The 16,625-nt window shown below is 43.0% G+C and overlaps 1 protein-coding gene across 1 annotated transcript in view; it reads left to right on the forward strand.

Moving 5' to 3' along the window:
* The first annotated feature begins 369 nt into the window (after positions 1-369).
* The window catches only part of TRPM8 (transient receptor potential cation channel subfamily M member 8), a 65,827-nt gene continuing 49,571 nt past the window's right edge, over positions 370-16,625 (forward strand). The window contains exons 1-6 of the mRNA XM_076006070.1: positions 370-501; positions 3,286-3,458; positions 8,624-8,798; positions 9,372-9,439; positions 12,584-12,781; positions 15,964-16,066. Of these exons, the coding sequence (XP_075862185.1) occupies positions 456-501; positions 3,286-3,458; positions 8,624-8,798; positions 9,372-9,439; positions 12,584-12,781; positions 15,964-16,066 (763 nt within the window). The 5' untranslated portion in view covers positions 370-455. The remainder of the gene's footprint in view (positions 502-3,285; positions 3,459-8,623; positions 8,799-9,371; positions 9,440-12,583; positions 12,782-15,963; positions 16,067-16,625) is intronic.

The raw sequence follows: 16,625 nt of genomic DNA on the forward strand, positions 1-16,625 counted from the left end.
AAAGATGCGTGAGATTAGCTCGCGTGCTCGACAGGTAAGGGCCGCATTATGGCCCGCTCCCGAGTCCAGGCGGCCCTGAGCACGCGTCCTCTGCACTCTCAGCGACCGCAGGTCCCCGTCACCGGCCTCGCGAACCTCCCGCCCGGCTCCCCGCGCCCCCAGCCTGGCCTCGCCCGCCGCTGGAGGGCGCCCCGCTGCAGCGCGCATCCGGCGCCGCGCAGGGTGACCCGCGGCGCCCCCTCGCGGCGCCCGCCCGCGCTGCGCCCCCTTCCCCTCGGCCCGCCGACCGCGAGCCGACCCCGCGCTCGCCCCTCTCCCCGCAGTACATCCGCCTGTCCTGCGACACGGACGCCGAGCCGCTCTACGAGCTGCTGACCCAGCACTGGCACCTGCGGACGCCCAACCTGGTCATCTCCGTGACGGGCGGCGCCAAGAACTTCGCGCTGAAGCCGCGCATGCGCAAGATCTTCAGCCGCCTCATCTACATCGCGCAGGCCAAAGGTGCGAGGGCGGGCGGGGGCGGAAGCGGAAGTAGGGGAGGGAGGAGGGTGGGCGGAAGTAGGGGAGGGGGAGGGCTGGAGGGAGGGGGAGGGCTGGAGGGAGGGGCGCGGGGCCCCCCCACCTGCGCCCGCGTCTGCGCAGAGCCGGGTGCGGGGAGCTGGGGTGGGTTGGTTCCCCTGAGGGCCGCGTCCCCGGGTGAATGGACAGGTTCACGCGTGTAAAATGTTACGCAGCGTTTCGTCTCTGGCGAGTTGGAAAGGACAGTTTAGTTTGCTTGCTCTTTATTTTTTTTTTATTTTTTTATTTTTTGAGACAGAGTCTCGCTTTGTTGCCCAGGCTAGAGTGAGTGCCATGGCGTCAGCCTCGCTCACAGCAACCTCAAACTCCTGGCTCAAGCAATCCTCCTGCCTCAGCCTCCCGAGTAGCTGGGACTACAGGCATGCGCCACCATGCCTGGCTAATTTTTTTTTCTATATGTATTAGTTGGCCAATTAATTTCTTTCTATTTATAGTAGAGATGGGGTCTCGCTCTTGCTCAGGCTGGTTTTGAACTCCTGACCTCGAGCAATCCGCCCGCCTCGACCTCCCAGAGAGCTAGGATTACAGGCGTGAGCCACCGCGCCCGGTCAGTTTGCTTGCTCTTTAATTCCGGGACCAACGATGCGCTTTTGGAAACAGTGAGGGTGCCTGGCGCACTGCTGGCGCCATGCGAGGGTCTGGGGGAGGCAAACGCCGCCGCAGGCTTGAAACGTCCGGTTAGCGTTTCCTTTCTTTTTAACTTTTTATTTAAAACGTTCTCGAATCTACAAGAAAAGTTTCAGGAATAATAGTACGATGAGCATCTGCACGCTCTTCACCTGGAGTCACCGATTGTTGACATTTCCCCACGTTTGTCTTATTTTGTTCCACAAGGACCCACATTCCGTGATTCCTTTGAGGAACCGTCTGAGAGGAAGTTGCGGGCCCGTGACCCTTAACCCCTAAGTACCTGAGCCTGCGTCTCCCAACCGCGGGCGAGCTCGCGCACAACCCGGTGCGGCCACCCCACAGTCCACACCCAAAGTTTGCTGATTATTCCCTCAGAGCAGATACTCCTTTTTCTCCATTTAGACTCCACATTCGTCTAGCTTTTCTTACCTTTTTAGTCTTTGTACGTCTGGAACTGGTTCTCAGCCTTTCTTCGCCCTTCCTTGCGTGTTTGAAGAGTATAGGCCAATTGCTTTGGGGACGGCCCCTCTGGGTTTGATTCATGTTTTCCCAAAATTAGGTTCAGTTTAAAATCTAAGCTTAAAAATTTTAGACCTTCTTTTATAAAGAAATGATATTGACTGATTGAACGAAGGAAACATGTCGTACTTTATATATGAATTTTTTCTTACTGTCAAGAAGAAACTGAATTTTTGTTTTTGTTTTCATTTAGTCTTCTCAATTTCCTGATCGACCAGAGGGGTCAGGTCATTGAATTGTGGGTTGTCACTTTGTTATGAAATTGAAAAACTCAGCTTCCTTGCTACTAAATCCTCAGCACACATCATTCTTTCATTCGACAAACACTGGATGCCCACTATGTGCCAGGAATGGTCTTAGGTGCTGGGAATATAGTAGAACAGAACAGACAACAGTCCCCGGCCTGGAGGAGAGCCCATTTGTATTTGGATGACCGAGAGTCCATAGCGGAAGTTAATAGTCTCATTGTCCCCTGTGGTGGCTGGTGGAGTGCTGCCATCACTTCTGGTTGCCTCACCTTAAAGGGGAACGTTGAGGGGCTGAAATCTGGGAAGGAGACTGGGTGCTGAGGGGGTGGATTCATGTCCCATGAGAACTGGCTGGGGGAAGTGGGCACGGTACACAACTTCTGAGGACTTCTGAGGACCACATCAGATTTGCCTGAAACCATTGGGAAGACTTTGATGTGGAGATGACTGGACTTGTTCCTCATTGCCGAAGATGGTAATAAAAGCAGAGAGTGGAGACAGTCAGCACAAGGGCTTTCTTTCTAGCGTCAGTAGGAGAGTGCTGCTCTGAAACTCCTGAGCCTCCCCTTACCAGAGCTATCCAGAGAGGCTGGCGACTGCCCCTCAGGGTGGATCCCTGCATGGGCTGCATGCCACACTAGGGTCATTTCCAACTTTTTTTTTCTCCAGTCCTCTGAGGGAATCATTGAATCCAGCTTTAGATTATAGTTTTATGCCAAATAATACTTTTGTAGATATATTTTGTTTTTACTTCTGTTTTGCTCCAAAAAAATTAAAACCCTAACAAAACCCTTGGCCTTGAGAAGCTCATCAAATATAAACCTTCAAAAGGCCAGTATTTGAAATCATGTCATTATAAAGCAAAGCAAAATTATTGGCTCAGGGCCATCCCAAGAAGCTCCACTCTGATCCTACCAGTATGGGGGCTGGGGCAGCATATCTAACTTGCCACAGTGGCACTGCCTAACTCGCTTCGAGGCTCAGGCATGGCATTCATTGTCCACAAAAGAGTCCCCTAGAGGCTGGGTAAAGATGCAGATTCCCTGGCCCCACCTCCCGGAGAGTCTAATAAAGCAGAGCTGGAGTGGGGCCCAAAGTCTGTATTTTTATCGACCACCTTTCAGAAACAGTGCCTGGGGTCCCCTTCTCCTTCCTTGCCGTAAGCACAGGCAAGGCCGTTCCAGAGTGTAGCTGTCATTGCCGTGTCCTTGGTGGCCATGAGGATGGGGCCTTCCTTAGGTGCCTGTGAGCTCGGGACAGAGACCTCTCCCGGCACCAGCTGAACATTGCTCTTCTCGCTCACTGACAGGCGCTTGGATTATCACGGGCGGCACCCACTATGGCCTGATGAAGTACATCGGCGAGGTGGTGAGGGACAACACCATCAGCAGGAATTCAGAGGAGAACATTGTTGCCATCGGCATCGCGGCCTGGGGCATGGTCTCCAACCGGGACACCCTCATCAGGAACTGCGATGCTGAGGTGGGCATGGAGGGGTCTGGAAGGTCAGGTGGGAGAAAGACTATGGCAGGGGTGGTGGCCTGAACACCAGGGCTTTGTGTTGGAGCCTGCTCATGGGGACGTCTGCCTTGCAGAGAGCACCTTGGGGACCTCAGTAATTAAAAACAAGGATGACATACTTAAGGAATGCCTGGGAAGGCATTAACATTGGATGTGTTTTGTTCATTAAAATTTGTTGTCAGCAATCTCCTGTTAGAGCCAGGTTCTTTATTCCTTATAAGCGTGACTTGGACCCATCTCACAGGAGCTCAAGCCTGGCTGCAATACCTTGATTGCCGGGATTCAAATAGATTGTTACTGTCGCTGGTTAATTTGGCATTAAGAAAGCTGTAAGACACCCACCCCCCCACCATTTCCTGTGAACATATTTTAGAGAGTAATGAGCATTTTGTGTTAAAAATACAAGGTAGACATATGGGGTTTTGTATCAAGTATGGAATTTTGAAAACAACATTTCTAGTGAGTTGAGGACCTTCTTAAGCAACAAGTGTTCTCTTCCCAGAAACTTTGGACCGAATGTTCATCCAATTTTAATCTACACCTTCTCCCGCCTGGGCCTCCTCAGAAGCTTAAACAGTAAATATTAAGGATTTTTGGAGTTGCTGTGGTTCTTCTTTAAAATTGTTTCACTTTAGTGTCTCTGTTACCGTTTTTGAGATTTGTACGGGGCAGGGGAGAGTAGGAGGCATTTCTTAGGCATCTGCAAGGGGACAGCCTGGTGGGGAGGAAGGAAGGTGGGTTTTGGAGACAGAGAAGCATGGGTTTGAGTAATCACTGCTTTTCTGGTCTTGAGCCAGTTCCCTTCTCTCGGTTTTTTAATTAATAGCCTTGTACTGATACGGGGCACATTTATGTAATTGTGCAGAGTGAATGGTAGCTTTTATTATTATTACTAGATGCTCAATAAGAGTTGGCAAAATGGTCTCTCATCAAATGCCAACTTCAGGGGTGACAGTAGGATTTCAAGGACAGTGACAGGCTTGGAGAGAGATAATACCATTACCTATTAGCGAGGTTTGTCATGGGTGTGGGGGTCGACTCAGTGTTGTCTAATTCTCATTTTGGGGTGGATGCTGTACATGTATTAATTCACAGAATCACACACACAAAAAAACAAAACGCCAAAAGTAGGTACTTTTACCCCTGAATTGGAAAAAAGACTTTGATATCTCCCTGGAGACTGTTTATAGGGCTCATTCTCTGGCAACAGGTAAAAGTTTCCATGAATATGTAAAGATTAAAGAGAAAGTGCCAATCACTTGGAAATCACAAAACAACCAACCAATCATCTGGTAAATAAATACTGAGTCATTAATGAACTTTCAAAACTGTAATCTCAGATCACTGAGAAAGCAATGCCAATGAAAATATTACATGTTAATAAATATCAATATCTATAATAGATAAATATAGCCAAAGCTGCACTCAGAGTGAAAGGCATAGCCATTTACATTTATTAGTAAAAATGAAGTTAATAAGTAATTCAATAATCATAATAACAATATCTAACTTTTATAGCCCTTAACATAGCCCTTACTATGTACCAAATTCTGTTCTAAGTGTTTTACATATATAAATTCATTGAATATTCACTATATACCCATGAGATAAGTACTACTATTACCCTCTCATTATAGATGAGAAAATAGAGGCATAGAGAAAGTGAGAAACTTCGTTAACTTGCATATCTAATGAGTGGCAGATCCATGGCTCACAGTTCTTTAAGCACTAATAGTATTTAAATTAATAAGTTTGGAAAAAGTAACACTACCAACAAAACTATGGCAAGCAGGAGAAAAAGTAATATTCAATCAGAAATAATTAAAAAAGAAAAAAGGAAAAGAATAGAAATGTTTTTTATTCTTTAAAATAACTTAACAGTTTAAAGAATATATAAAACTGAGAAATTAAATATATTAGTAATTGTAGATATTAAGAAAAATGTGAGAATGCTACATATAGTGGTATATCAATAAATTTGAAAATATCATGAGAACTGATATTTTTCTGTAAAATTATAATTTTCTAAAATTGATTCGAGAACTAGAAACTCTGAATAGAGGAATTATCACTGACTGAGCTTAAAGAGAAGTAAAAAATTACCTCCCAAATTGCGTTGAATCAGATTGTTTCACTAATCAATTAAAAAATAGTTTATTAATTGCTCATTTAAAAAACATTTATAGCCTTCCAACACATCCCAATGTGGGATCTTTATAAATTCATAGAGAAAGAGCAAATGAGTATTCTTTATACAAAACTATTTAGAAATATGTATCAGGAGCATGAAAACTGTTCTTACTGTAGGTCCAGTAATCATACTTATAAAATACATCACTAAAGGATTTAGTATTTGTATGAAGATCTTCATTAAAATATTTCTTATAATAGCCAAGAATTGGCATTAACCTAAATATCTAGTAACATTTATAGTAGGAAAACCTTCAGGTATATTACTGTACAAATAAGTGAAAAAATTATGGAGCTGTTAAATTACTATTCCCAAAGATGTTCTGATAGTACATGTATGGAAAATATTTATAATTTCGAATATTAAATTAAGCAAAAAGTATGCCTAGCAAATAAATAAATGTATTATTAATAAAAATGGTAATTCTCACTGGGTTGTAGAATTAAGCATAATTTAAAATTTTTGTGTTACCTTCTGTATTTTTCATAAGTTCTATAGTAAACATGTATTATTTTTAGAGACAAGTTTTTATTTCTTTTGTGTTTCTGTTAATGTCAATCTTTAGTGGCTTATAGAAGTTTCATGGCAAACTCACATGAACTTGTGGTTAGCTTCCTTGTTTCTTTACTGTCTTCCTGTAATAACAGTGTTTGGTCTTTTGTATGAGTGGAAACCAGTTGTTCATAATAACATTGTTAGCCGTCTCTTCCTGTGTGGTTTCTGCTCATGGCTTTATTACAAAATCCCACCACTGGTAGACAGGGCTATACCAGGACCCAGATTTAGCTCACCTGAGACAGTGCCACGTTTCACACACACTACAATTTTAGGATCTCTTTCAGGTTTTTTTTCTCATCTTCTATCATCTGTTTATTTTTGAGTCAGTACTATACTTTAAAAGTAATTGTAGCATTATGTATGCATTAAAAACAGAGCACAAGCCTCTACTCATCATTCTTGTTCTTCAAATTTTTCTTGGCTATTCATTACCAAGCTTTTTATTTTTTCATTTCAATTTATAATCCCCTTGTCAAGATACAATCACAAGACAAAACAACAACAAAACCGCACACTCACTGAGTGGAGTCATATTAAAATTATAAACTGATACTGGAAAAATGGAAGTTGTTATAATGTCAAGTCTGCTTCCAACAATATGATATGTCCCTCAATTTATGCTAGTCTGCGTCTTTCAGAACAATATTACGGTTTTCCTTAGTAGGTCCTATTTCTATATTTCTTTGCATTATTTCTAGAGATTTTACATTTATTGTTATAAATGGGGTCTTTATTCAATGTAATTTTTGAATCATATTTTTCAGGTATATATAAAAATATTAATTTGTTTATTGTTGCTTTGAATCAGACACTTTAGTGCACTCTGTTGCTAGTTCTAATAGATTTTCAGTAGTTCTAATAGTTCTAGGTTTGCAACTATATTATGGGCAGATAATGTTAGTTTTTAAAACAGCTCTTCCATTTAATTGTACCTGGTATTTTTTGTCATCTTCTTGCCTTAACTACAATGTCCAGAATAATATTAAATAATAGTTACTCTAGCAGGTACCCTGACAGGCATCTAGGATACCTGGCATTATAATTAGTGGGGATGGTTCTAGTATTTCACCAGTAAAAAGGATTTGGCTAACGGTTCAATATGCATATATTTAAAAAATTATCATAGGACATTATCTTTTTATTTCTAGTTTATATTTTTTTTTAAATCAAGCATGAATGCTGAGTATGAAATATCTTTTTGCATCTATGAGGTTGTTATTTTTCTCCTTTAACCCATAATCTAATGGACTGAATCCTGGAAAAGCACTAATTGTTCCTTAATAATCATGTTGCATTTAATTAGCCAACGGTTTATTAGGTTTTTGTATTCTCATTAATTAGAGAGCCTGGTCTTTGGCTTTTCTTTTCATGATTCTTTCCTTGTTAAGGTTGCAGTCTGAAAGAGTGTAAATGAAATTGTTTGGAAATTACTTGTTTCATGAAAGTTTGTAGGGCTTCTCCTTCAAACACCTGGATGTACCTGGATGTGCAAATATTATCTGGTGTCATATTATATCCAGGACTCTCCTGCTTGAGCTCTTGGCTGGGCGAGGCCACTTACAGAATAGAACTGCACCATTTGACCTTTACTTTCCATTCTGCCTTTTCTCCGATTGTATGTATGTCATTAGTAGGATCAATAACTTTCTTCTCCCTGTTGAGTTTTCAACTTAATTCTTTTTTTGGAATAAAGGTTGAAACACCTTTTAATGTTACCCTGATACTCTAAAAATGACACACCGTTGAATGGAGCTTGAGAGTCAGGAACCCTCTTGGTTCTGTATGCTCCTGCAGCAATTTTTTATTCTCTAGTATTTTTGGGACATAGTATGCATTTAATTGCTTCTTTTTGTGGTCTTGTTACTATGTACTTCTCAAGTGCAAAGACTCTGTTTTATCTTCTAATCCTTAAACTCTGCATGGATCCTGGCATATGATTTAAGACAAATAAGGGTATGTGTATTTCAATGTCTACCTCTACCTGTATCTAGACACATACACACATGTATATCATATATACATGTACACACACATACACATACGCACTTTCCTGAATGCTATCTATTTCAGTGAATGTATACAAAGAGCACAGGGTGATGGACTGAGAATTGGACTGGAAATTTTATCTTTATACTGTCACTTGCCATTTATGTGACAACGGGCAAGTGACCCAACCGTGTTGAACCTTCATTTCCTTATATTTAAAATGAAGCCTGTACTGTAAGATCTCTAAGACCCTTCTGAATTTTGGAATCTCGGAGGAGGCATCAATATAATTGAACCCAAAGTATTAGCTTTAATATGAACATATTAAAATGTTGTTGTGCATCTTGTCCAACAAATAAAACTCAAAGACAAGTTTCTCTGTATTTTTCAGGGATGTTTTTTAGCCCAGTACCTTATGGATGACTTCACGAGAGACCCTCTGTACGTCCTGGACAACAATCACACCCACTTGCTGCTCGTGGACAATGGCTGTCATGGACATCCCACGGTTGAGGCGAAGCTCCGAAGCCAGCTGGAGAAGTACATCTCCGAGCGCACGATTCAAGGTCAGTATTTAGGAAGTGGGACGTTAGACATGCGTGATAGTAACAGCAGCTGCAGCACCACCACCAACAGGTGCCAATTACTGAGTGAGGCATGAGAAACCCACCTGATTGGGTGTTTTTATTGCCAAAGAAAAGCTGCTTCAAAACAATAGAACTGCTTCTGCCAGGGTCACAGGGATAGGTACCCTGCGACATGCAGAAGGCAATGACAAATGCTGCTGTCTTCCACTCTTTTGTCAGTGTTTGCAAGACTGCTATCTCTCCTGCTAGACACCATTTAACAACAGATAAAATCTACCATGACCCAAAAGAGTTTGTGAAACAATGCTATTAGCTAGGGTAGAAGTGATAAAAACCAACCCATCAGATTGACAACCGGATGGTTTACTGTTTTGAATCATGGCTACTTCTGCATGATAGAGCCACCTAAAACCTTGGTTTCAAGGGAGAGAACGCAGCAGTTGAGGGAAGACCTTTATTTGCCCTGGTAAGCAGCGTACGCTTTCTCCCTCTTTGAGTTAGGTGAGTATTTCTATTGAGCCCAAAATAAGCTTTACGTTTTATGTTTTACAGATTCCAACTACGGTGGCAAGATTCCCATCGTGTGTTTTGCCCAAGGAGGTGGAAAAGAGACTTTGAAAGTGAGTCCTGGTTTGGTTTTCCAGAAGACCGATTAATAAGGTTATCTAACAAGATTGTATTTTCAGGGCTTTGGGGCTCATCTAACCTAACCTGACTGATTTCTTCTACCACAGCAAGTAGGTAGAGTTTTGCCTCCACGCATTGTTCCCCTAGCAGACTTAAGTTGTTCCTTGGCTGGGAAGATTTGGGAGGAGGATTTGAAGTGTCATGAATAGTGTGTGCACTTAGTGTTGGCCTTGACAATTAACCTGCCAGAGAGAGGAGGTGTCATTAACTCAGGAGACTTAAGGATTGTGACCAGCACGTATATTGGAATGCCGTGGCTACCCCGTCTGCATACAGATGGTCTGTGATCATCCACACACAGGTTGCCCCCAAATCCAATATTCCCAGACCCCCTAAGGCCCGTCCGTGTGCCTCCTGAGGGTGCAGGGATGCCACGTGGAGAAATCCAAACCCTAAGAGGTCATGGAAACCTTCTTCAGTGATTATGTACCTGCAACATGGAACGGTTGAGCAAGAATTTGGCTTCCCAGCCCATCTGTGTGGACTCCGATATTACTGAGGTCATCTTGCCTGCAGTCAGGCTTCTGTGTGACGTTTTGTTTCAAAAAGAAACTATCAATGTGATGGCATCTTGGTCAGTATTGGAAGACATCATTTTGAAGAGCTCATTTTTCTAGGAACAAGACATTGCAAGAAAGTAATTTTTAGCTCTTCTTTTTAATTAATTTCCCTGGTGATTTGCGTACCTCCCCTTTCCGCCACCCTCGTTTAACTCTGAGACAGGATGAGATGAAAGACTCTGGTCCTCTCCTCTCTGACAGAGTACACCTCTAGGGTAATTGCTGGTGACGTTATTGAGAATCGTAATCAGCTCTTTCATTTGTTTATTCTTTTATAGAGCAATGATCTTTTCATCCATTCATTCAGTAGGTATTTACTGAGTACCTGCTGTGAGATCTACTCTTGAGACCACTGTTAGACAACAGTCTTTCAGGGAAACGCTTTTTAGGGAAAAATCGAAAAAGACTTTTTTCAATGTGACATTATCAATATCTGAATGCTAAAAAAGCAGCCACATCAAAGAAGAAGAGAGATGAAGTAGTTGAAAGATGGTTATGTTTATTATCTTTCTTTCAAATTTTAGGTTTGGAATTAAGATTTCTTTGCTTAGTGTGTAGGGGCAGACCAGAGAGGTGCTGTCAGTCTATGGCATTGCATTTCTGCAGGATTTTCCACCAAGACTCAGCCAATTAATAGCCAGGCAAGAGGGGATTGGAGAGAGGAGGGGAAGGAGGAGGAGATGCCCAGCTGGCTCATGTCTGGCTCTTCCTCCTGCTTCAGCCCCCACCCAGCACATGCCCGCAGTGGGGCCGGCAGAGAGGCCCTGCCTGTTCTGTGGCTCTGCCCCTCTGTCAGCCCAATCGTGGCACCACACACCTTGCTTTCTGGGCGGGGTCTTCTCTAAGGGAAGCATTCAGGCCTGAAGAAAAGGGCCGTAACAGTGTCTTCTGTGCCCACGTTTAGATCTCTTTATCTTTGTGATTCTAGGGTTTCAGTTTGCCTCATTTGATATTCTGAAGCCCTTCCACGACTAAATATTGCTGAAATCCCAATCTAGTTACAGAATATATTTGTTTTTATTATTTGCACTAAATCCAACCTTTGACTCTCAGGCTGAAACAGGCTCTGTGGTTAAAACAACCCTTGTTGTCTGCGGCCTCTTTCTTTTATTGGAAACATTTCCACGTGGCAATACCTGCTCCTAAAAACATCCAAATACCAAAGGCCATTTCTGAGTGAGCCAGTGCCAATGCACCTTTATCTTACGTGATTAAAATTCTTAAAACCTGATTCCCCTGTTCTGACCTCTGCAGTTAAAAATAGAAGTGCGGTAGGTGTTTGTCCCAGAAGTAAATATATTTCTATTCTCTTTTAACCACTTCGGTACCAGCATCGACTATAGTCAACAGCCACAGATGAATGCATGGCGACTTTAGCCGACAGCCGTGATATGACTTTTCTAATTTTTCATTTATCAAAATAAAATTGTGGACATTTAAAAATAACGTAATGAGGGCCGGGCGCGGTGGCTCACGCCTATAATCCTAGCACTCTGGGAGGCCGAGGTGGGCAGATTGCTCAAGGTCAGGAGTTCAAAACCAGCCTGAGCAAGAGCGAGACCCCCGTCTCTATTATAAATAGAAAGAAATTAATTGGTCAACTAATTTATATATATAAAAAATTAGCCGGGCATGGTGGCGCATGCCTGTAATCCCAGCTACTCGGGAGGCTGAGGCAGAAGGATTGCTTGAGCCCAGGAGTTTGAGGTTGCTGTGAGCTAGGCTGATGCCATGGCACTCACTCTAGCCTGGGCAACAAAGTGAGACTCTGTCTCAAAAAAAAAAAAAAAGTAATGAAAACATATATGTATATGTTACCTATTCTGATTTACATTACAAGTAAAGCTGCCTGTAAAATAAAATAAGCTTTCAGTGCTTTAAAGCTTTCCTCATCACACAAGAGCAAAACAGATCCATCGTCAATGCACAGCATGAACTAGCGTGCGGACTGTGAGTGCCGGCTGTGGGCAAGGTTTCACGGCCAGTGAGTGCCGTACTGAAGTGGTTAATAATAGGGGCAAGGGAAATTATTTGAGGAGGGAAATATATGAGTAAACATAACACAAAACGTGTGGCTGCTGCTTTTAAGGTATTTGCAAACCAACACATAAAATGTATGAGTATTGGTAACCTTGATCAGATAAGCTATCAAAGATAATTTTGTATACGGTCTTAATAGTTGTCACTCAAATCTATTATGTTAGTATTTGGAATGATCTATTTTGTATATAGGGATATTTTAAAGCACTTATTTATGGAAATAAACTGGTCATGTGTGTTCTTATTATGGAATTTGTTATGGGCACAGGATGCCATCACCAGATTACATTTCTCATTTATAAAGTCATTGCCCACATTTGGTTTGTTTCTGATTTAAGATAAAAGCCCCAAAGGAAAAGGTGCAGGGGTGTGTCCATGTGTTTTGTTCACCAGCTGGGTTCAGAACCTTCGTCTCAAGCTGGGTTCTGTCCACCACCAGCATCTCGCCCACCTGCCCGACTCTCTCCCTCCTGCCAGGCCATCAACACCTCCATCAAGAGTAAGATTCCATGTGTGGTGGTGGAGGGCTCGGGCCAGATCGCGGATGTGATCGCCAGCCTGGTGGAGGTGGAGGACGCCCTGACGTCTTCCATCATCAAGGAGAAGCTGCTGCGCTTTCTACCCCGCACGGTGTCCCGGCTGCCGGAGGACGAGACCGAGAACTGGATCAAATGGGTGAGTCTCGTGGGGACATGTCTGAGGGCTGAGAAAGGACCCTAAGATTGTGGGAAGGGAGGGTGCTTCAAACGCCCAACTCCTCTAGCAGCTCGATACTTTCTCTGTGCCTTTGAGACTCGACTGCGGCCCAAACCACATGTGTCACTGGAAACTGAAGCTCGGGTAAGCAAAGTGACTCGCCAAGCGCCCATGCGTACCCCCTAAGGGGCAGCGTGCGAGGCCTGCAATCGGATCTGTTTGCAGAGCTCATCATCCTTCTGTTACACCGTGATGTCAACACACGTGCTTCTGTGTTTCACATGTATCAGCGATGGGGTAGAAGGAAATCCCTGGGAACTGTATTTTAGAAATGCAGACGCTACAGTGGGTCTGCATCTGTTGGAGAAACCACCACTACAGAACACTTGCCTTTCTGCAGTCACTGGCCTGCGATGCAGTTCAGAATCTCTCATCTTTCCTATTAGATCATGTAGGAAATGTGGACTCATTTGAATACGTGTTATGCATTTTATTGCTATGTTTATAAAAAGATTTTGACATGGTGGAGCTGTGCTTTCTTACTTTCCTCTGTTTCGTGGCTGCTGTTGGCTTGTAATGACTTTCATTTCCCGGATTACTCAGTTCATTAGAAAGTCACGCTGTTGTCAGTAGCTACCTTCACACCAGCTCATTCAGAAATGGCCTTTGGTATTTGGATTTTTTGGGGAGCAGGTGTTGCCACATGGAATTGTTTCCACAGAGGAAAGAGGCTGCAGACAACAAGCTGGCTTGCTGGGTCTGGACCAGCTCATCTCCAAAACCCATGGTTCCCCACACCCTTTGTGAGGGATTTTGATAAAACTGTTATAGAAAACTCATCTGAAATAGGCTAAAAGACACAGTCTACCTTTTTTGATTATATTACCCTCTCTGGGACTCATATCTAATTCATATCTAATATGCTAATAATATATCATAATTATAATTATGTCAGTCAGAAGACATACATAAATAATAAAAAGGAGCCTGGAATTTTAATTATGTATTCATATGGGGGTTTGCAGTTGGTACAGATTTTTCTAAAGACCAAGCTCAACAGTGGAATTGTTCATTAATGAATGTATGTGTTCGGTCAAATACTAATTAAGCAACCTTCCAGGATAATCCTGGGTGAGTTCACTGATCGTGTGGACAGCCAACCCCAAACCTGAACTCACGGTATCTTGACCTCGCTAAGAACTCCATTACCCTTCCCCTACTGGGATCGCTTCCTGCTCTCCTAACTGCTCTTAGCTAGTCCTCAACTCCTCAAGAACTTGACAGTCCATCAGCTAGTCTAGATATCATTCATGCATCCTCACTCTTTCATTTGTTCATTTATTCAATAGATATTATTGAGCACACACTGTGTACCAGGTTCTGAAATAGGTGCTTCAGAAAGAATCATGTACATGACAGAGAGAGTCCGTATCCTCATGGAGGAAAAAGAAGTTGGAAAAAAGTTCATGTTGAGCAGTTACAGCACAATGCATTGTATAATCTCAAACTGAAATGGGTATTCTGAAGAAAGGTGACATAGACACCGAAGGCCATGTGCCAAGGGAGCCCGGCCTGGTGTGGGGCTTTCCGGACAGCTTCTCAGAGGAAGTGACATGGGAGCCCAGATCTGAAGGGTGGATAGAATTAACAAGGTGAGGGCTGGGATTGCAATGGTGAGAACAGCATGTGCAAAGGCCCTGAGGTTAGAGGCAAATGTGGCATACTCAAGGAGCTGAAAGATGGCGGTGAGGGTTGATATTGTGAGTGGAAGCTTGAGAGCTTGTGAGGGCCCAGACCAAGAAGCTCCCTGGGCACCGCTTGGTCTTGTTCAAGTGTATGGGGCATTGTTGAAAGGTTTGGAGCAGGGAGAACATGTGATCGGAGTTGTGCTTAGGAAAGCTCACACTGGCTTCTGTGGGGTAAGGATAGGAGGAGGCCAGAGTTTGTGGGGACGGGATGCCGGCTAGGAGGCCCCTGTAGTGGTCTCTGGGTCCCATCGGTTTGTGCTGTATCCATACTCATGTTCTCCTTCTTCCTTTTTATTTCAAAGGAAAATAAAGAGAACATCTTAGCACAGTTCACTCCTACTCATGTCCCATAATCTTGAGACCTGTGTCCCTTCTCCTGGCCTGTCCCTTCTTTCCTTCAGCCTGAACAAAGGTTGCAGACAGGTGAAGCGGGACTTTCCTTTCATTCTATCATCTCCTCCCACCCTCTCCCTCTAAATTCCCATGATATATGTTTTCCTGCAGTTTTCATTTATTTCCTCATTACCCCTCTGGCTGCTGCATCTTCTGAACTAAGGTCTCCATCCCCACCTTTCCCAGGAAACCACAGCCTCAAAAGCTCACCTCCTAATTTCCAAACCCAAGGGCCCTTCCTAGTCCACACCTTTCCACCTTCCAGCAGCTGGCCCCTGACCTGACGCTTCCCTCTCCCGCCCGGCTGAGACTCTGCAGTTCCAGATCCTCATCCCCAAATGTTGCTGGGAAAACCCACCAGCACTTGGAGCCCAGGCTAACTGAAACCAGCCTTGCTTCCTCCTCTGGGGGGAAGGGGCCCTTCCTCACTAAGCTCCCGCCAGCCTCCCTGATGTTTGAAACCTTGGAATTAGAGGGCTCTTTAATTAAAAAAAAAAAGTTTTAAGATTAAACACTATAGAACATTCACAAAGGATAATATAACAAGTTCTTTGTCTCTTTCGTCAGTCACCAAGTCCTCTCGGTTCTTGTTTGCATGTGAACTTAACTTGTCTGCCGTTTTAAGTCTTTATGACCACTCTTGGGTGGTGACTATGGTCTTTTGTTGTCCTTTCTTCATTTATTTACTCATTCAACAACTGAGTATCTACCATGTGCCAGGCTTTGTGACAGACACATACACACACAGCCCTAGTTAAATGAGGCTCTCAGCTTTTTGATGGGGTATGTGTGCTCTCCTATAACCCATACTTTATTCTCATTGTGCTCAGGGACTCATTAGCACAGTTTAGGAATTAGAAGCTGTGGGTACAGGTGTTGAAGGTAGGGAAGAAAGTCTGGAACTCCCTTATAGGTGGTCTTTTAAAAGATGGGATAAAAGAGCCTTTACCCAAAGAGAGGTTTATGCTCCTCATGCCTAATATCAGTTGGCTGACAACTTTGTTCTTTAAATGTTGTCAGCTCAAGGAAATTCTTGAAAGCTCTCACCTATTAACAGTTATTAAAATGGAAGAAGCTGGGGACGAAATCGTGAGCAATGCCATTTCCTACGCTCTGTACAAAGGTGAGTAAAAATAGCCCTTTTTGAAGTTTCAGCTTTCTGTGGCTTTTAATGACTTACATTTCTTTTATAAAACAGCTTTATTAGAATATAGTCTTGCATTTGCTTTTGATTATCATAGATTGGAAGCTAGAATCATGACTATTGCCCGCGTGAAGTAAATCTCCCTTGTTGTATGGATTTGATGGAATAAGAATTTTTATGTCATTAAAATACTGATCAAATATGATCACAGTACTCTCCAAAGAGCCATTTCCAACAATGTTTTAAAAAATATATATACATGTATATTTTTGAGTGTCAGACTCTTTTGAGAATGTGACAAAACTATGGACGTTTATCCGAGAGTCATGCACATGCACACACATGCATACACAGAAATAATTTTGCATTCAATCTTAGGGGCTTAAAAATTTCCTGAAACTTATGAATGAACCTCAGGTGAAAATATTCTTATCTATGGCCTTTGATGTCTTAGAATCCATCACAGTGGATATCACCTGCAGTGAATAGGTCCTTGGCAAAGGTGTACCATCTAGAGCTGAACTGCCTGGTTAGCAAA

This window comes from Microcebus murinus, chromosome 8 (genome assembly GCF_040939455.1).
Source record: "Microcebus murinus isolate Inina chromosome 8, M.murinus_Inina_mat1.0, whole genome shotgun sequence".
In the NCBI taxonomy this organism is placed as follows: domain Eukaryota; kingdom Metazoa; phylum Chordata; class Mammalia; order Primates; family Cheirogaleidae; genus Microcebus; species Microcebus murinus.